Source organism: Cyclopterus lumpus, chromosome 21 (genome assembly GCF_009769545.1).
Source record: "Cyclopterus lumpus isolate fCycLum1 chromosome 21, fCycLum1.pri, whole genome shotgun sequence".
Lineage (NCBI taxonomy): Eukaryota > Metazoa > Chordata > Actinopteri > Perciformes > Cyclopteridae > Cyclopterus > Cyclopterus lumpus.
In genome coordinates, this window is record NC_046986.1 from 9,103,697 (window position 1) to 9,124,631 (window position 20,935).

The 20,935-nt window shown below is 46.2% G+C and overlaps 1 protein-coding gene across 2 annotated transcripts in view; it reads right to left on the reverse strand.

The window, feature by feature from the left end:
• Positions 1-1,321: 1,321 nt before the first annotated feature.
• igsf3 (immunoglobulin superfamily, member 3) overlaps positions 1,322-20,935 on the reverse strand; it is a 61,763-nt gene continuing 42,149 nt past the window's right edge. For both annotated transcript variants that reach the window (XM_034562226.1, XM_034562225.1), the window contains 4 exons: positions 17,728-18,153; positions 7,214-7,624; positions 5,044-5,502; positions 1,322-4,559 (listed from right to left, as the gene is read on the reverse strand). In XM_034562226.1, coding sequence (XP_034418117.1) covers positions 4,309-4,559; positions 5,044-5,502; positions 7,214-7,624; positions 17,728-18,153 — 1,547 coding nt within the window. In that variant the 3' untranslated portion in view covers positions 1,322-4,308. The remainder of the gene's footprint in view (positions 4,560-5,043; positions 5,503-7,213; positions 7,625-17,727; positions 18,154-20,935) is intronic.

The window sequence follows — 20,935 nt, forward strand, 5'->3', positions numbered from 1 at the left end:
CCATTGATTTCTTGAATGGTTGACATCATTAGTTTTTTTGGCTTCATTGGGTGTACGTGCATCAATATGAGTTCATATGAATTCATGGGAGAAGGAGCTTGACGCTGTGGAGTGAGGTGGGCATGTGTGCGTTTCAGAGAGAGAGACGGGAAGAGTGAGCAAGTCCATCTGCATCGGATGAGTTATGAGTGGCGAGATGTGATTTGCTGAGGTTGTCAAAAAAGTCCCTGGTTAACTTGCATGAGGCCCTCTAAGCATTATTTATCCCGACATGCTGACCCAACCCTTCTCTCTCCCGCACACACACAGACCAACAAAACATGCGGAATGAATAAGCCCCACGTAGAGGGACTCAAAAAGACCCGCCCGCCTGCAGGGCGTTAATCTTTAGTTTATGGTCAAAGCAGAACTAGATGATTGGGTATGTATTTTACTATATCAAGGTCGATTGATTAGTAACCAATCTCCAAGTTGGTCTCCTCCAATTGATCTCCAAACACAAATGCAAAATGCATATAGCTGGAAGGAAAACAGGAAGATGCAGTGAATGTATTTTATTGCAATAAACTGACAATAGCAAAGTGCCTTTTTAAATGGCCACGATGGCAACTATTTGATAGAATAACAAATGAAAAAATAAACAAACCATGGTCATATATATATATATAAAAAAAAAAATACATCACTGAAAATAAAGCACCACTGGCTGAACTGAAAATATCACCACAAACTATGTTACACCTAAATCTGGAGCCGGCACACAGCCAATACATGCAGCCCTCAAAACGCAGCTACAACACTGTCACGTTCGGAGGAGTCTCAGGAGGCAGCTATGGATGGTATTAATATTATTACAACCCCCAAATAAACACCATTCAGAGTTCAACTGTAAAGCCCCAATGATGGCGGCGGCGCCGACATGATTTTTCATGATTTAAATGTGTGCGATTATGTGATTTCAGCACTGAGGCTGAAGCAGCTGTTCAGTGGCACCATCTCCCAACCTGCATCTCTGGGAATGTTCAAGATTTACAAAAGGCAATCATTCAGCCGATAAACACACTCCTGTCGCTCTTTCTTGATTATAAATAACTGAAATTAGCTCCCTTTTACTAAATAATACGGTACGCAACTATGCATGTCAAATCACTGAAGAGCTTGCCATCAATTATTCCTTGTGATACTCCGGCTGGAAGATGCACAGAATGGCTTCCCTGCAGCTTTCATATACATGTATACACTTTGACTTGCAGTAGCATCACATCAAGTAGCAAAAGGAGGCTAAAGACTGTTTATAATTGAAAAAGAGAGGTAATCCACACACTGACTATTGCAATTTAATGAGGCAACCTTTCGACCAAGAAGGTCTTTGTTAGGCAAACACCCTTATGTGAGAAAAACAGACAATATGTACAAAGAAAATGACAGCTCCACCTCCACCTGCACCACATACTATCACACACTCGTTCTTCTTACACACAATCATAGTATTGTACATATTTCTGTCAAAAAATGTGTATTTTACAGTATATAATCTGAGGCTACTAACCAGCTTCAGTTGTGTAATGGATTACTTTTTGTCTCAGAGGAATTATCTTAAGCATCGTGTGTAATTGTAGCCGGAGTTTTCATTTTATGTATCCTTTTCTCTGGATGTTTGACATAGAAAGACCCTTTTTCCTAATATTGCCTCATTAAGCGCTTGGGAGCAGGCAATATGCAGTATGTGTGTGTGTGTGTGTGTGTGTGTGCGACACTCGTCTTTGTCCATCGTGCGCCCCTATCCGTCTGGCGCCGCGTACCCCTCGACAACACTTGGTTATGAGTCGACGGACAGCTCATTGATGTGCACTCTTTGAAGACATTGATTCATCAAGTTGCATGTGCATTGCATTTCTAACTAAATAGCACCAGCCGTACTCAACGTGGAGACGTGGGCGTTCGACTTGAAATGGACCGTTGCCTTGAACAACAGTGAAGGAAGTTGAAATCTCAGAACGTGGTGCGTTTGTGTCAGTGTCGGCTACGTATACTCTTTGCTTCTTTTTTTTTTTTTTTTGGACATAAATCTGTTTAATGAAGTGCCGCATAAAAGCAAACATTAAAAAGACAAATATGAGCAATAATATCAAACACAATCTCCACAACAGCCATTCTTGAAACGGATTACTTCACAGGTCTCGAAGGGCATCTGGAATTGGCAGTCAAATATTGTAAATGACGAAGGACTAGGCTTTTTGTTGGCTCAGGAAGTCTGTAGGGGTGGGGGGGGGTGGGGGCGCACTGCTTTGTCACACAAACACAATGCTCAAAGAGTTCAAAGTTTACAAAACATCAAAATTCCTCCCGCAGTATTGTCATGCAATATACATGTAGACGAGTCTTTCAAGAGTGTTCCTGTCCAGTCCGGCAGTGAAGGGGTTGGGCCCAGGTTGGGGAGAGGACTTCACGCCTCTCCTGGCGGACGCGTTCCAGGGAAGGTGACACACATGTTATCAACCCTTCTGCCTTTTGCACCCGGGGATGCCGACGGACGACGCCTTCAGCTACAATCCATGATTAGGAGACGTTGGAACAGTTCGGTTTCAGCAGATCTGACGTCCTACCTCCGCGTTACATCACATTTCACGAAATAAACGCGACTCAAGCAAAAAAGCATTAAGTGAATTCATTTTTGTGACTGGTCTGTTCAACTATTGTACATGTAAAGCCACAGTAATCTTCATTATAGGTATAGATATACAGTGTTTTGACACTGACCAAATTTGACAATCTGGTATGAAATGCTACAGACTGCAACGCGCAGGACAAATCTAGCATTTCTACATCTATCACATTGCCAACACACAGGCTATTGACATAATCTACTTGGTGCAGTTGCCTGGCAACGCAAGCAGCAGAGTTCTTAGAGAATTTAAAAGCAAAAAGACAATTTTTTCAAAGCTATGCAAAGTAGTAAAAAAAGAAAACAATAAATAGAAAAATCTTTAAAATAAACCCAAGTCAAATATTTGCCCCCGGCCGTCTTTTAGTTTTCTAATGTGCAGGTTACATTTTAAAGTGTTGTCACTACACGTCTATACGTATAAATCTCCAGTGTGGCTTTTAACAAATAAAAAAATTAAAAAAACTTTTAAAATACAATTTGCATCTTCTGATATCATTAAAGACTGGACGGACTGGTCATACTGGGCAACTTAAAAGAAATGTGCAGTAACGTAATTGTACTCAGTAACCACATCTGTGTAATAATCTAAGCAGGACATTTCAACTGACTTAATATGAGTGTAAAAATGGCCCCTTTGTCCTCAAGGCCCATAAAGCCACAGCGGGAGGTACGCAGACATATTTACAATCTGCTTCAAAAACCAATCAGCTTTCCGACTCCCTTGAAAAGTTCAACCATCAGCTGCAGAGAACAGCATGGAAATAAGGAGGTCTTGGCACTGAAAAGAAAAAAACTCTTATGTAAAAGTACATATGTCCTCAGCAGGAGAGCGCTGTTCATTTACACCCCCCCCCCCCATTCCCATTCCCATTTCTGAGACCCTCTCTCTCTTTTTCTTGTTGTCTCTTTTTGGGGCGAGGAGGAGGAGGGAGGAGAAGAAGAGCAGCGCAGTCTCTCACTAAGAGTGTCTGGCAATGTTTAGGTGGTTTCTGTCTGCCAAGGCAAATTCATTGTGGAGGCAGGTGGGCACACATCCTCACTTAGGACACAGACTTGTGTGTCCTTGCCTTTGTCTCTGTGCAGCCTGCAACCAAGTCATCAGCTACGGACTGAGTCAGTAGGCGCAGAGAATCACTATGGCAACCAACATAGTGGGTCGGGCTGTGGCTGCTTTTTGTTGGCTTCCACCCGGTGCCGGAGTCGATTATAGAGTTCCTTCTCTTAAATGTTCATCCCGGATTGGCCAATGATCTCAAGTGCAGTTTTCTCTCTCTCTCTCTCTCTCTCTCTCTTGAAAAATAGACAAATATTCAGAGTAATAAAAAACAAAATGCAGCTATGAGTTTGACAGAAAAAAAAACGAGAGACGCTCCTAAAACTCTCTTGTCCTTCAAATCGCACAATTTATCGTGCTAACATGGCACACCCATTCTAGTCGACAGACACACACACACACACACACACACACACACACACACACACACACACACACACACACACACACACACTAACGTGAAACAGACAGCCACCAGGGTAGGGTTTTTTAAACTGACTAATTCAACACATCAGTGGACGACAGTAAGGTCTGAAGGTGGAGTCCAGATCTGCTCCCTGACATTGGGGGGGGGGGGAACCCTCGCTTAGTCGACTGAGCCAGGGTGCAGGCTGAGCGCAGGTGGGTCCAGACAGGTGGGGGAGTAACTGAGGTGAGGTTCCTTAATCCACAGGAGGGGGGCGCCGTTCTTGCCTTCTTGGCTCTTGCTGTTGTTGCGGCTCTTATAGCGCACAAGCAGCACGGCGATGAGGAGGATGCCGAAGATGGGGAAGGGGTAGAAGAAGACAAAGTAGAAGAGGGAGTCGTTGGAGCACACCACCGACTGGAGGGTGGACACTGTTGACAGAGAAACAGACAGCGGTTCGTTTTCCACAGATGCAAAAGAGTCCTGAAGAAACTAAATCATAAGTTTGACATCTTTAGATCGGAGCGCTGCTTTTGACACCATTAATCACTCTTTAATGCTTAACGGAGCTTCATCTTATCTTTAAAATAAATGCTGCATGTGGGGAAGCCAGATCATCCAAGGATGACATGTAGAGTACCTGAGAGCTCCTTAATTGGCCCATAATATTCTCTAGTTATGTATACTGTAACACAGAGGACCTATAAAGATTGGGCAATATGACAATAGTGAGAGGAAACATCCAAAGACGCAGCAGTTAATTACACCTTGTGCTATCTATAAAGAAGCTCCCCGGTCATAAATTGCCTGTATAATTTTAGAAGACAGCCATTGATACAAGTATAGTTTTGTCACAGTGTTCATCTTCACCTGCATGCAGAGAAGCTTTGAGGTTTGACATATTCAAGGACTTACCTTGTTGCATTACATTGACGATAGTGAACCCAGAGTTGTTGGTGGCCAGGCGGTACCATGCTTTGCGGGGGTTGAGTAGCCACTCCTCGACATGGCAGAAGTACCGGCCCGTGTCCGTCGGCCGTGCTCCCTGAATGGTCAGGCTGTACTGGTCGGAGGTCATCCTCTCAAACTGCAGACGGGAATTTGGCCCCGGCTCCTCTCTGGGGCTGCAGTTTCCGTTTCCAAACACGGCGTCGTGGCCGATGGAGAACACGCACTCTTTCTCCTCCTCGCCTGGCTGTTCCTCCTCCTCCTCCTCCTCATCATCATCATCATCTTCGGGGCGCTCCACATACCAGGACACGGAGAAGCGAGAGTCTTTGGACGACTGGGAGGGAATGCTGCAGCCCAGCCGGATGGAGGCAGACTCTTCCACCGTCACGTTTGACTCCAGTTCCTCCACCTGCAGTCGAATCTCTGCAGAGGTCGGAGAATATAGGAAAGAGACTTAGATGGGAGCGGAGAAAGTGGAAATGTATTGATATGGACAGTATTTCTTGGGGCACAGCAATAGAGCAAGAAATCACTATGTTTAGTCAAATGTACATTAACCATCTATTAGATTATCGATTGATTGATGCCAAACATTTAACGGTTAGAACTTCTCAAATGTGAGTTTTGCATGAACAACAGTCGATCAGACAAAACGAGTGGTTTAAAGATGTCTTCTTAAGACTCTGGGAAATTGCGGCGGGCACTTCCCCTTCAAACTGGGACTGCAAATGGTTCAGCAAACAGGGACACCAAACTTTCAAAATATGTAAACGGAGGACAAAAATAAATAAATCCCACAGTGATGCTTTCAGCTTTCCAGCAAGGTTAGAGGCCAGCGTGTCTGTCTGTCTGTGCTACAACCCTTGAGGGGTGGTACAATGCCCCAGTTTCACTGCAGTTAAAAAACAAAAAAAACAAAATGGCAGTGAAGACCTGGCTTGCTTTGGCCGCTCACACACAGTTTGGAATGGACTTCTTGTTAAAGCAAAACGAGAAGCAGAAAAGACAGCAGGAGGGCAGGAGGAAATAGGCGAGTGCTGGCACACATCTCCGCTCATCTCTCCTCCCGACAGGCTGATTTCTGGATGCCTTCCTGGGTGAATGCATTTTTTAGCACCTTTATGAATATCCATGATAATTATACAGCATATTCTATTAATCGTATGCAGAGCTCTACGTATTGTGAAAAGGGAAAACCTGTCTGGTCATGTATACTCTACTATATTTGCCATCCATTAAGTGTTAAATATTAACCCAGACCCCTGGTGAGCTTCCACAAACAACCATGTGTTAACCTTTAAGCTGAAACTAAACTAAAGCATAAAAGCAATCAGTGTCTTACATCAAAAATGTCAACTATAAGGTGAACACATTTCACAAGCTATGCATTTGCATGGATAATGACGCTCAGTTAATTGTTTAAGAAGTGGCAGCTTCCCCGTCGACAGGAAATAAAAGCCTTTTCTTTGCCCTTCTGGCTCGTGACCAGATGTTTGGATCCTCACTTTCTAGTTGGACAGATGGCATAACAGGGATTTCACTCTGCATTATCAACAGGACACCTGAACAGATGAACGGAGCTCTCAGAGACGTCTGTAATGAGTCACCCTGAGCTGGTGTGTGGAATAGACTCACGCAAGGAAGGGTTGTTATCGTCTATTTGCATTTTGTGGGGGAAGGTTGATTGTAAAGGAAATGTGTAATTATGAATATGTGAATATGGGCTGAGGGGAAACTCTTAAGACTACAGCCGTGAGGTAAGACACCCGGGTTCTGGGTGGCAGTCGGCACATAATGAGCTTGGAGCGCTCTGAAAGTGTTTGACTACTGGACAAGAGCATTAGGTTCTCGGTCTGAGCCAGGCTCTGCCCTCTGGCATGGCATATAAGAACTGGCATGACTTCAACCCATGTTATGCACAGGTGTAAAGTCATCAGAGCGAGACGGCCTTGAGGCCTTGAGCAGAGCGTGCGGGGGTTGTGAGCGCAAAGCATTTTTAGAGGCGGCGGTTGGTTTGACGACGTCTAAATGGTCTAAAAAGGCGAGGCAGCGGCGTGGGGCTAAAGTGACAGCTGCTGCTCCCCTGCAGTGGGAATACAATACAAGAAAACCGCAGTTGTGACCGCTCGCTCACCTGGCTGTCTGACCAGAACCTTCGTGAACCCCGAGGACTCCCGGGAGAGTCGATACCACGCTCCATCCGGGTCGCTCAGCCACTCCTCCACCAGACAGTAGTATGTCCCAGAATCGCTGTTCTCTGCCCGGTTCAACGTCAGCACATAGAGACGGCTCGACAGCCTCTCGGCCTGTACTCGACGGCGCAGTCGCTCCTCTTCCGCGTAGGCGCCGTACTCAAAGGCCCCCGAGCGTTCGATCCTCAGCAGGAGCTCATCGGCTTCTGACCCGGTCGCGCGCCTCACGTACCACAGCACAGCGTGCTGGGAGTCCTGGCTGGTCTGGGAGCTGATGGAGCAATTGATCTTGACCCGACTGTCCTCCAGGTACACCTGAGACTGGTTGGTCTTTTGCACTCGCAGCTTGCTCTCTGCGAAGAATAAGGAGGGGGGGGGAGTAAAACCGTTATTCCTTTGGGTGCAGGAGAATGTGAACACTGGTGACAGGTACACAATGCAATTTGTGTTTTGTGACAGACGACCTGGGTTTATTTCTGGTGGCGGCAGGGCAGGAAAAGACAGTGGTGCGTGGGCGGGTGAGGCAGGTGACAAAAAGAAAGAGAGAAACACGAGGGAAAGGAGGAGGAAATGTCAGGCGAATCAAAGCAGAGGGGGGTGGTAGGTCTGTGGGTATCAAAGTAGAAATGTAAGATAAGATACAGAACCGCAAAAGGAACAAGGGTGAAGGAGAGAGGGGGGGTTGTAAAGTTCGGCTGTGGATATTATTCAGTAAGATACACACAAAAAGAAGCACTGCAGGAGGTCTGATAGTCTGCCAAAGACAGGAGGGAGTAGAAGGACGAAGGAACACGTTCACACGAAGTCAAGCAAGGATGGGAGAGGTGTGACTGAGATGTCAGGAAGAAGCTGAGGCTGCCCCGAGTGCTGTGACAGGATCGGTTACAGTGACATCGGTTGTGGGTTAGGATTAGCTGCAGGTACATCGGGTGTGACCACGACCAAGGTCTCGCTGTCAAATGCTTGGGGGGGGGGGGGGGGGGGGGGGGGGGGGGTAAGGATTAGTTCAGCACAGAGAATGTAGAAAACACAAACACACACACACACACACACACACACAAACAAACAAACACACAGCACAAACACGAGATGTGTAAAAACACAGGGCCTCAAAGCAAAACACGATTCACGTCACACAATCCTTAAACAAGAGATTCATATATTTGGTTCACGAATAGATAACATTTGTTTTAAAACAACAAAAACATCTCTGGTGTATTTACCTGCTCTCAAAACACACATCAATCACACGCGTGCGTCTCTGTCAGTAAATCTGACCATCTTTGACCGAACCAATAAGGATTTGATTGGTAGCACCTTCTAGTGTTGGCACACTGGCAGTGAGCCACGACTTGTTTGTTGGCTGAGGTCAACTTGGGGAAACAAATCCCCTTAATTGATCACAGCAGCGGACTGCAGAATGTCATTCTGCCACCCCTTCCCACACAAACGAGAGATGAATACCTATTTGTGTCTGCCAGAATTGTCCAAATAAAACCCACATCGTACAACAACACACACAACAACCCATAAAGAGACCTTTTTGATGCACATGTGTAGAAGAAGCCCTATAAAATGCAGCATTTGATATGTAAAATCGGTAAAAACATACACTTGCCAAAAGCTCTCACCAAAATGCTCACTCAGATTCATAACCTCCTTCACGTATTCTTTAATCAGACCGTTTCTGATATGGAGATGTGAATGCATTTGGAATATTTTTACCACATTATTGTATCGCTTGTGTTTAGACAATGTTGGCTTCTTCTGCCAAATGGAAAAAGGAGTTTGTGGAAAAATGGGTTAATATTGCTCAATGTGAGGTATTAAAAAAAAATAAAATACAGTTTGGGGATTGGTACCCCAACTCTGGTATTGTATTAGTGCGACACAGTTCAAAGGATATCCAGCCTTGATCAGGAGTATGCACATCTAACACATGTTTCAATTGATTTACTGGCACAAATCTGACCCAATGCAAAACACAACAGAACATTTTCATCTCTACGCTTCTCCTGCATCCTAAAACAACCCCTTCATCTCCCAGCTCACAGCTAGGCTTTGCAATGACTGCCTGACTGATTGACTGCCTTGGGTCACAGCCATCTGCCCTGGAAACCTCGCCCTCACAGATGCTCAAATGACAGCAGTTTGTGAGTCTGCATGTTTGCACTATACAAACAGTATTGCGCACATTCGGTTGCATTCAAAAGATGCACGGCTGCAAGGCATCGCCAGACCACCCCTGTTCGAGCAAGCATCTGAAATGAGTCATTAACATTGCCTCGGCCTGACAATCCCCCCATCCGGAATTACTGCAGAGCCTGCGGAATCCTGGCAATCTTTTATTATTTATTTTTTTCATACAGGAGAATTACCTCCGAAACCTCCTGAAGTGGAACCATGCAGGATTGGATTGGCACAGGACAAAGCAATTCTCTGCCGTTTCCCCATTTGAAGTTTGAATCCGGAGCCAGGAGAAGAACTAGGGGCTAAAAGCCTGTTGCCGTACACCAGTGTTTACAGAAATGCTTTTTTTTGGGTAGAAAATAGGCTAATTATTCAAACCCTATTAGGTAGCTTCATGAGCTATTACAAGTTATCATAACTAAGCACTCACTCAAGCAGAGTAAGTGGGACAAATTAAATGGAGTGACAATCGGCAGAAAGGAAATACAAAGAAGAGAAACGGGGTCTTTTTATATCCCAAAAACAACCCCCAACTCCCCTTGCTGTGAAACGCCTCAGTAAGAGAACAGCGACTTCACAGACCCGCCTGTCACATCCTCGGACACGTGTCCATTCCCTCTGAGAGGGAGGGTTTCTTCCTTCAGCTGCAGCGCAGCAATCGTCCACAGTCGCATCAATGCCTCTTCTTTGCGGCGTGTATCGTTTTAGTTTTTGGGGCACCGATGAGGGCAGATTGTTTGGAGGGACCCAGCGGAGGAAGCCCAGTTCAATCGCACATCGTTCACAAGGCCGCTCATCATGTATGTGAATCCCCTCATTGTGTTGTCGTCAGGCCGTCAGCTCCCATTCAAAGTGTCATCGCATGTTCTTTGCTATTGTGTGTTTTAATGAGCCTCGAGGGTGCATCCACAAAGTATAAGACAAATCCCTAATTGGAAACAGTATTTTCACTGCATTTTGTTCAAGTGACAGTCAAAACTGACATTGGTGAGGATCAAAAGTGCACGGCAATTCTATAGGCGCCAACCTTTACCTCCACTTCCCCGCAGAGGAAAGGGGCAACGACTGTGTCCCATTTATAATCAAGAAGACAACAAAAACTCAATTTTGAGTTCATCCTCGAGCATAAATGTAGACAGCCTCTCATACACATCACCTGACCTTTGTGGTTTCCAGGGCAACCGTGTCTCCACGAACAACGTGGCCTGGCTAAGATACGTCGTTTAAGGACTTTATTTTCTAGTAAGAAAGGGCAGGCTTAATTAAACAAAACCAGAGCCTTTTGTTTCCATCACCAGGCATGATTCAATACAATTTTATTAAGTCACATTATTGGTCTGCATAATAATAATAATAAAATAATAACAATAGTAATATGATTATTAATAACAGTAACACAACAATAATGATACCAATAATAATAATAATAATAAGCAATGATATGAGGTGTATCTCGACAGAGGGCCTTTTTCCCCCTTAAGTATCTCAGCTCCACTGGAGGCAGTTTGCTGGGCATGTAGTGTTATTAAAGTACACACACACACACACACACACACACACACACACACACACACACACACACACACACACACACACACACACACACACACACACACACACACACACACACACACACACACACACACACACACACACACACACACACACACACACACACACACAGATCTACACAGTGCAGTCACTAATTGGCTCATTGAACCCTTGTCTCGCCCCCTTCCCTTAGGTGCCCAATTTGTTTCGTTTAATAGCTACAAGAACTGAAGAGGTGAGACAAAACTGTCTTTATTCCTTTTATCAATCAGTGGAGGTAAGTACACAAAGGCTCCAAACGGCAGCCCGCTTTTGATACGGGAGACGGATAACAAAGTACACCCCAAACCCCCAAAGCTTTACCAGCAACACACAACTGTTGTTCACGAAGCGCAGCAGATGAAAACAAATTTGAGTCCGGGGAGAGGAGGGGTGTACAGTTAAGGATGCTACAGTGGCATGTCAGTACACACACACACACACACGCACGCACACGCACGCTTGTAACACAATGTTAGGACTTCAAAGGAGCTAGTAAACTGCTTGGTCCTCTTTCAGAGGAGGAGAATACCGATCCAGATTGTAAATCAAAGAATGTTATCCTTTATTCGTTGTATAGAGGAGAGGATTAAATTACTTTCCGTCTCTGTTTTATGCTGCTGCTCCAGGTGAAGTCTTTTAATACAAGCTCTCGACATTCGGGTTGAAATGCCCTCCTGACCACTCACACTTCCCCTTCATCACAGTCTTTGTTTGGACCAATCAGCGACTCTTTCCTCCCCTGTGTGTTCCCCTCATCTCTCCTGATCACATTCTGTCTAATCGTCTGACACCAACATGAATATTCAAGCAGATTCACCTTTGGGTTCATGGATATGGATGAGGCCTACATTAAGTGTGAACACTAGAGGTACTGGTGGGGTCTCTGCCAAACATTTTGGCTTTAAAAAGAAAATATGGTCTAATATGTACTTAATGACCACTGAGCTGACATCCTATCCACTGGGCCACAGATGTAACGCTTCCACTTAGTTAAAGGAGACCAGAGTGGGCAACAGACAGGGAGAAAGAGACACACAGAGATGAGAGGGGCGAATAAAAGGAGAAAGATAGACACAGAGAGAGGGATGAGATTCTTGGAAGAACACATGATGGGAGAAAAGCAGGAGAGTTAAGGGATATATCCCCACACCGAATGGATATTCACAAGCACCGACCAACAGAGAGTTGAGGAGTGAGAGTGAGTATGCAGAGGGAGAGAAAGAGCCCGGAAAAGATGAGAGAGATGTAAAAGACAGAAAGTGAGAACATGCGCCTGGGGGGATTTTGGGAAAGCAGCAGGCAGTCGCTCCAGCTCCACTCCAGAGGACTTATAGTCTTAATGGCTGCCTGCTCCGCCTTTAGCGTTAGCATTAGCACAGCCATGGGCTAATCCACGGCCAGGACCCCAGCATGTCAGGACTGAGGGCTTTAGACACGCCCTGATCCCCTGCAGAACAGCTTAGGTTGGTTTGCTGCTCCTTGCCAACCCCTTCAAGTACACACACTAACACACACACACACGCACACACACACACTCCGCAACGCAAACGCACACCCCGGCCCATCTGGACCACTGTCATGCGGACAGAATAGATCGGAGCGGGCGGCTCGTCAGAGGCATTGATGGATGACTGAAAAGTGGCTCCTAATTTCTATTCTAATGACTGCGATGTATCTATGATCCCATTGTGTCAGAGGGATATTACCACTCCCCGTTCCTCTCCTCTCCAACTCCCACTACAATATCATTAAGACCGGTCTAATTAGGGGGATCTGTGCACGTAACTGAACCCGTGAACACCAAGTTAGAGCCGCGCGCGCACACGCACACACACACACACACACACACACTCCCATTCGTCACCATCAGTGCTAACACACTGATGCACCGACTGCACTTTCCCTCTTCCTGCCTGCCTGTCTGTCTGAGAGAGTGATTGCTGAATGCAGGTTGGCCGGAAAAAAAAAAAACGGATGCACAAGAGAGGGTGAGACAGAGGGTCAAGACAGGGGAACTCTGGGAGATTAATGGCCCAAAAGAAGCTGGCATGGTAGGGACTAAGTACTAGAGCCATATCGGATGGAGTCGTGCGCCTGCGTGCATGCCTTTGTGAGTGTTTAAAAAAGGCTCTGCCAATAAGCATAACGCACAGTATGCTCTTTAAACCACAGAGAACAGTGGTCATTCAGTTAGTGCAGGCTAGAGTCTGGCGTGTGTGTGTGTGTGTGCGTGCGCGCATGTGTGTGTGTGTGTGTGTCTGTGTATGTATTCAAGGGGCGGCACTGCTGAGCCTCTCCCGCACTGCTCCTACTATTAGCCACTGATTTACATGGGGAGCAGCAGCACTGTAGCTAGCTCTGAGTTACGACTTCAATTACAGAAGCAGCAGCAGCAGCAGGACACACGAGCGCGCGCGTGCACACACGCCCGCAGGCGCACACTCACACACTCACAGGTGATTAAGAGAGATGGAGAGACAACACAGAGAATCTCATTGTGTCTTCAGCTTGGGCTGAAAAGGAAATGAGGCCCAGATTGGATTTGACCGAAATATGTGCCTGTGTTCTTGCATCAGAGAGACATTGTTAGTGCTTTGCCCTTGTGAGGAAGAAGACACTGGAAAAAGAGTCTGACCTTGAATATCTGAAATGGGCGTGCTTAATCAAAAAAATCTTTCATGAAATTATTTTCTGTTTCAGTGCACCCCTTAAAGGCTCTTCAATTATCCCCCATTACGACCCTGTGTGGTCATGTGTGTGTGTGTGTGCGATGAAAACACAGCAAGTGCACTCTGATTATTTGTGTATGCGTGTGCAGAGTAAGGCGGTGTGCTGCAGACATACAGGCAAGCCGGTACACGGAGCGCTGCCTCAGGTGAGCTTGTGGGCAAACTCAAAACTATATCTGCTGCAGCCACACATACAAAAAAAAAAAAAAAACGGCCGCCAACAACAACACCGTGATGAGGCCGCTTTTGTGTGCAAACAAGCGCAGCTGCCACATTTGTATTCTACATGAAACACTGACAATGGCGAAGAAGCCAGTTGAAGAATAGTGTAAACATAATGGGAGAGAATTATGAGGAGAACGAGGGAGGCAGGGAATTATGAAATATTAAAAAATAAAAATAAAAAAAAAATCACAAGAGTGAGAAAGAAGCTGGGGGCGTCCGCGGGGAAGGGGGGAGGGGGGGGGAAACATGCAGCTAAGTGAGAGCGAGAGGGGAAAGAAGACATTAAAAAGAGGCTTGTGGGGAGAGTGAGAACAAAATGTAAGAAGACAAGAGATGGAGCAGGAGAGAGAGGAGGACATTGAGGATGATAGGACGTCCTTAATGGAGACAGGCAGCTCCTATCCAGGCCCCGATGAGCAGGGATCTCCAATCACCCATGTGACACCAACGCTATCAATAACGGCTGGGTGGCAAGTACTTCACTGGCATGAGAGGAGAGCACATGCGGCATCTGCTTGTGCCAGCCCGTATTAAATGGAAAGATACCCTCAAGAAGAGAGAGAGAGAGGAGCAAAGAAGGCAGGACAAGATAAAGTAGAAGGGAAATATCCTCTAATTCAAAGAGAGATGGAGAGAGAATAAGAGAGGATAAGAATGAGCAAATGGCGTGATGTTTGATCATGTGAGTGAAAGGTAGCCAGGCGAGCGTAGGTGTGTGAGGAGAGATGAGGAGAATTTTTTCTAAGTGGGACACCCCCTCTCCTCTCCATCATCCCTACCATCATTCGAGCTGAGCCAATAACCAGACGGTCTTAATATCCCACTCCTCGTGCCAGATACACGTGCACACGCACACTGCAATGATGAGAGCAACGTCTTGAACTCCCAAAACCATCATTAATCCAAACTCCGGTTCCATTAGGGAAGAATCAGCGTAATTAGTTTTTGCGTGTGTTTTTCTGCGAATGTGTGTGCGCGCGCGCGCGCGTGTCGGAGTGTGTTTTTTTGTGTGTGTAGTTTGAGTCATGAGTCGATGATATTACACTGCGTTGTAGAGACCGAGGCTTCCCTGGTGATCTGCCATGCTGAACATGTGTTTGCCGTTATTGCGTTTCAGACAGAGACAAAGAGAAAACTCAATCAGGTGGAATCTAATATTCCTGCTACTGTATATGGAACTGGATGCCGCATGTTTATGGTTTTTTTGTGTGTGAGCGTGAGGAGATCCACCGCTGTGAGGACTAATATTGAATTGTGTTTTTACTAAAAGATAATTACACCTTTGCTCTGGGAGAATCCCCCCACCGCCGTGCGTATCTACTATAATTCAAGCACTGGATTGCCCTCACAATGAACATAAACATATTGCATGTGTGTGTATTATGTGTGCAGATAATGGTGCGTCTAATATGACCCTTGGGACTGACAGACAGTGTGCTGCTCATGCAATCTGGAACAGGAAGAAGACCGGGCCTGGGCTGCAGGGTACCTCACTAGTTTGTGTGCTTTGGGTCCCGGCTTTTTATCTCCATCCAACATCTTCGCTTCCAATTTTAAAGAGGCACGGACATTGGATCAAGGGCACCGTTTCTCATGCTCGTTTGAACTCTTTAACGCTTTTTGAAGTTCTCCGATAATTTAACGAGGAGCTTTCAGCCATTCAGCATTTGAGAACCGCTCTCTGTGTGTGGCACATGCACGGTGGTGTAGTGGACCATCGAAAAGCTGAGAGAAACTGTTCCTACTGTTGTGTTGCTGGGCACCAGGGGTGAAGTAAGCTTCTGTATCGATGCAGAGTAAGCGTATGGAAGCTCTCAGAGGAACATCACGAGGACCACGGCTGCAGTGGCATTCATGCAAGAACTTCGACATGCACACATGTGTATGTGCACACATAATGCTGGGGAGGCAGCTCATACATATTGAGCAGGTACCTCTGGAAGCATGACTTAAAGCCTCTCAATTATGAATCTAGTCCGATGCCGTGTTTGCTCACACCTCATTACACACACTCCCCTTTATCCCACTTCTTTGAGAGGGGAGCTGAAAATGCCAGTCGCTCATTTAGCCAGGAGTGGTTAACATTTAGCAAAACAGAGAGGAAAAAAGCAGATGGGGAGGAGAGGCGTGTGGCAGAGGGAGGCGTCCTACATGCTGACAGATGAATCATCGGACTAAATGAAGGTCTGACTGCTAAAAAAAAAAAAAAACACACACACACACACACAGGAGGTGGAGGAGGAGACGAACATCGCCTGACGGGACGGAACCAGGTCTCCGCGAGATAAAGAAATGGCTCACTCCTGTGAGGTAGTGCCCTTACACACTGTTATGGTTACTGATTGGCTTTCAGTCGGCAACTGATCACATCGTCACGGTTACTGGTGGCATTACCAAGGTAACTGATCACTTTGTCATGGAGACCCTGGTTTAAAAAAAAAAAAAGGATGTGGGAGGAGGACCCAGTATTTATTCCCCTGCAAAATGTGTGTGTGTCCTTTTCCGGCTTCAGGATAAACAATGTAAACTGCACAAGGGGTGGGGGGGGGGAAAGGTAAATGATCATCCAGGATGATAAGCTGGTCTCCAGATACCTCCTGAAGGGCCCGGGGACACTGTGTATTCTGAGTGAATGGTGAAGGTCAGAGCACAGACAGTCAAGCAGGTAGAAGCACTGTCCGTCTCTGAAGTGTACGGTTATGTGGGTGTTTACATGAGTTTGCATTCATCTTGAATCGATAGCAGCAGGGAATAAAAGACTATACTGTACTTGTGATTACTTTTCCACTGGCTCACTTTTAAAGTGCTATTGATCACCACAGTCTGCCTCTGAAGTCAATACGGCATCTTACTTGTCCTCACCTGCACATGGAAGGGACACGCGGGCTCGCAAAGACACAAGCTATTCCTGCATTGCTTTTGGTTACAAATATAACGATACAGAAGTAAAAAGAAAAACTCCGATCCACCTACACACGTTGCTCATATTCCTCCTACCAAAATCCACCAACTCTAGCACCATCGTGCTTCGCTGGTCTGCTTTGAAAGACGCATTTTTCTTTTTTTATTAGCAGGATGAGTATTTCCCTCAGGCAGATTTACCTGAATAAATGAAGAATCACACTGTTGAGGCACACCAGACTGAGCTAAATTGGGGCCAGCGTGTGTTTGTGTGAATGTGTGTGTGTGTTTGTTGTTTGTGTTCCGCCACTAATTGGGCTGCGTCTGTATGGGTTTTTCTCCATGTATGTGTGGAGCACAATGAGGGTGGCGTCGACAATTTAATGCCTCCGTGGAGAAAAAAGGTTCAAGGACAGATCGCTCGCTCCTTATCACACATTTTCTCCGTCTCCTCCCTTTGCTTCCCTCCTCTCTTCTACCCTTTTCCCTCACTTTTGTCTTTCTTCCTGTGGGATATTTAGCATTCACTGCGCTCCATTAGGAGACTCCACCCTGCCCTGCGCACAAACACACACACACACACACACACACACACACACACACACACACACACACACATTCATAAACTCCAATTAGCGTATAAACCAGAGACTAGGAGCAATTAGAGCAGGCAGACATCCTCTAAGCTCTGCTGAATCCATTCGATGTGTACGTTTGTGGGTGTGCGTCTGAATCTGTGTGTATCCCCGTTTGTGTGCTGTTCTGTGTCCGTTCCAATTAGGTGTGTGTCTCCCTAGCAAGCAGCCGCGCAGCTTTACCTGGCTGTAGGACACTGATGCCAAGCAGGTTGGAAGTGCGGTTGGCTACTTTGCTCCAGCTGTTGTCATAGTTCCTCCTCCACAGGACGGCGGTGCACTGGTATTTGCCCGCCTCGCGGCGGCCTGCCCGGGTCACCGACAACCGGAAGTTGGTGTTGGAGTGGGAGCGGTCCACCGTGGTGCGGGTGCCGAGGCCCAGCAGCTGCTCCCCCCACTGCAGCGTGCCCTCGCGTGTGAAAGTCACCAGGTCTTTGAACTCTCCCTGCTCCTCGTCGCCAGCTTTTGTGCCCGCCGGCATGAAGCGCCAGGTGACGGAGGTGGGGACGCGAGGGTTGTGGCGAGGCTTCACCAGGCACAGGAGGTCAAAGGAGTCTCCGAAGGTAACGGATGGCGTCCGGGATGAGGCCGACACCATGAAGGAGGACTCTAGATGAAGAGGAGAAAGAGTGTTAGGAAGTGTGAAAAATTGCATTTTCATTTGACTAATGATGAACACTTCAAACATTGAGTGCCACTGATTGCACGTCAGAGTGTGGGTGTGTGATTGAGTCTGTTCTTTAAAAGTTAAAGCTCAGCGAATGACGTGGGGATTCATTAATCGGATCCAGGAAGGAACTTTCCTTTTGAGCCACCAAGGAGGAAGAAAGCCGCCAGCTGGAACAAATACAGATAGTATTTACCGAAAGTGCACTGATTCTCAACAAGCACCGTCCTCTATCATCAAGCACTTAAAGACAGACATGTTGCTTATGCACATGCTTGCATATGCACCTCCTCCCGGCGTGGCTGTGTCTAACCATGAGTTTGAGTGCTCGACAGCATGAGCACCGTAACATTAATGGGTGATGCAACAAAGAAAACCCGGGGGAGAGATTTTCTCCGAGAGCTGATGCTCAATCTACGTCCGACTCCTTGCCAAGTCTCAACTATCCTCATTAAACTAAAATCGTTCACCCAAGTCCATATGTCTTTTGCCAAGAAACACCAAGGGAGTCGAGAGGTAGACTCCACGGCCCTCTAACAAATGTGCCTATTTCAATACATGTGAATGATTGCGTTTGAATATGAGAAATATGGTTTTACACAGACATAAACAAAAACACAAGAGGGAGATGGAAAGGAGAGATATTGATTAAGTCTGATATTGATTCAGATAATTAATTTCCTTGAGCTTTTTGCAGATTTCTCCATCGCTTTGTCTCGGCCCCTCAGTCTCTCTCTGTCCTCTGACGGCCATCACCCCCGGTGTCCTTCAGGGTGTATAATCAATGGCTTTCTGTCCAGACTTGGCTACTGCTGGGACATCTGCCCGGGGACATCATTCTCAAATAGACAATAACTCTCCCCTCGCACTCTATCTCTCATCTCTCATCGCCCTGCGCCACTCTTCCATCCATCCGTTTCCCCTCACTGCCTGCTTTGCCTGTCTCCGTGACAGAAAAGAGGATTTTCGTCCCGATCCATTTTTCCTATACAACTCGTCCTTTTTGTTTGCGTGAATAACTCTGAATGCCTTTGTTTCCTCCACTGTACAAGGTTGAGTGGGAGACTACTATACATCAGCTTCTGTATGTGTGTGTGTATATAGAATCCTCACATTTCTCACCCAAGACACCCTGAGGGGCCCCTCAAGCCAATCAGCTGGTGACAAGACTCTCTACCGAGCATCTTCACTGTGGCAACAAAAAAACAACCAAAAGGAAATCCCTCTCCCATCATCATCATCATCAGACCCTCCAGGTCTTGTGAGCGAGGAGTCCACAAAGGAGGAGGCTGTCATCTAAATTAACGTACAGTGACCATATATAATATCTTGAGCTCCAGCTCAATCTAAGCTCAGAGGGAAACTGGAGCACACGTTTTAGTATTCATTAGGTGCAAGGTCTAAAGAAGGAAGGCCAACGTAGGAGAAGAAAAGAGAGCTGAAACACACGGGGGCAAAAAAAAAGTTGGAAGCTGAAGTGAAAAGCGAGGACCAAAACCTGAGAGGAAGTAAAACACACACATTGACCGTCACACAACAGCGTGCATTTAGAAGATCCTTTGATCAACAAGCATGAAGGAGCCGGAGAGGAGACTTTCGAGGAGTGAAACTGAAGAGAGACGAGCTGCTTTGGAACTTCTTTTCCATGATTTGCATAATGCGTCCCTTGTTCCTCAAAACTAATGTTTCTGTTGTTGCCCGAACTTAACAAATGGCCACTTAAAAACCGACATCTCTTCTTTGCAGCACCGCTGTGTGCTGCTGCAGGGAGCTAATCCGTCGGTTGTGTGTGTGTGTGTGTGTGTGTGTGTGTGTGTGTGCATATTGAACCCAGTGCTCCGGGTCTGCCAGCTCCTCACTGCTCCGCTCCAGTGACTTCCTCAGCCTGTACCGAGGATGTTCAGCTTAACTCAGCACTGACGGAGGAGACCCACAGACTGTGAAACACATTGCCGCTGCATTTCCATTCTAATAATTCTGGCTAATCCATATGGGCCTATGATGGTTGTCACGGAAGCGCCGCTCTTGACGTGTGGCAGGTGGTGTGTGTGTGTGTGTGCCATATTGTCTCTTTGCGCTGAGCGGTGCATTAATAAACCGTCCCACTATGTGGACTGTAATGTTCTGCCGTTCATTAGTCTTCAGTAAATAACAAACTTCTTTTGGATTTTGGTGAGCATGTCTGCAGACCCCCGTCTTGTGAGAGGGTTTGCGTGCCCCAGCATGCGTGGTGCCGGAACATATTTACAATAATGGGGCTGCTGATTTGACTTGCACGTGCATATTAATGTAGACAAGATAATTAGCTGACAGTACATTTTCTGTCGTTAAATCGGCACCTTGCATGGAATTAATACCATAGCTGGATAAACTGTATGTTCCACATGATCACCGATATTTAAAATTAAAGTTCAGCTGCTGCTCATCCTAAAAACACAGGCGTAGCATGTAGTCCGATTACTTATGAAGCGTGAGAACTGGTGTACCTGGAGATCTACAGATTGCATATGCAGCAAGATCACGACTAGATATCTATGTCCGGATGTCCGTTTTATCCATATAGCCTATGCTCTTTATTCAGTTAAATATGATGTTTTATATAATTATGAGTAGCTACTTTTAATTCTTAGCTGAGATGAATGCACTCATGTGCATCCTGTCAGTCAGGATACTAATAAGAAAACCACACGTTTATCCTTCAAATTTACCAGCTGCTTCACTCCT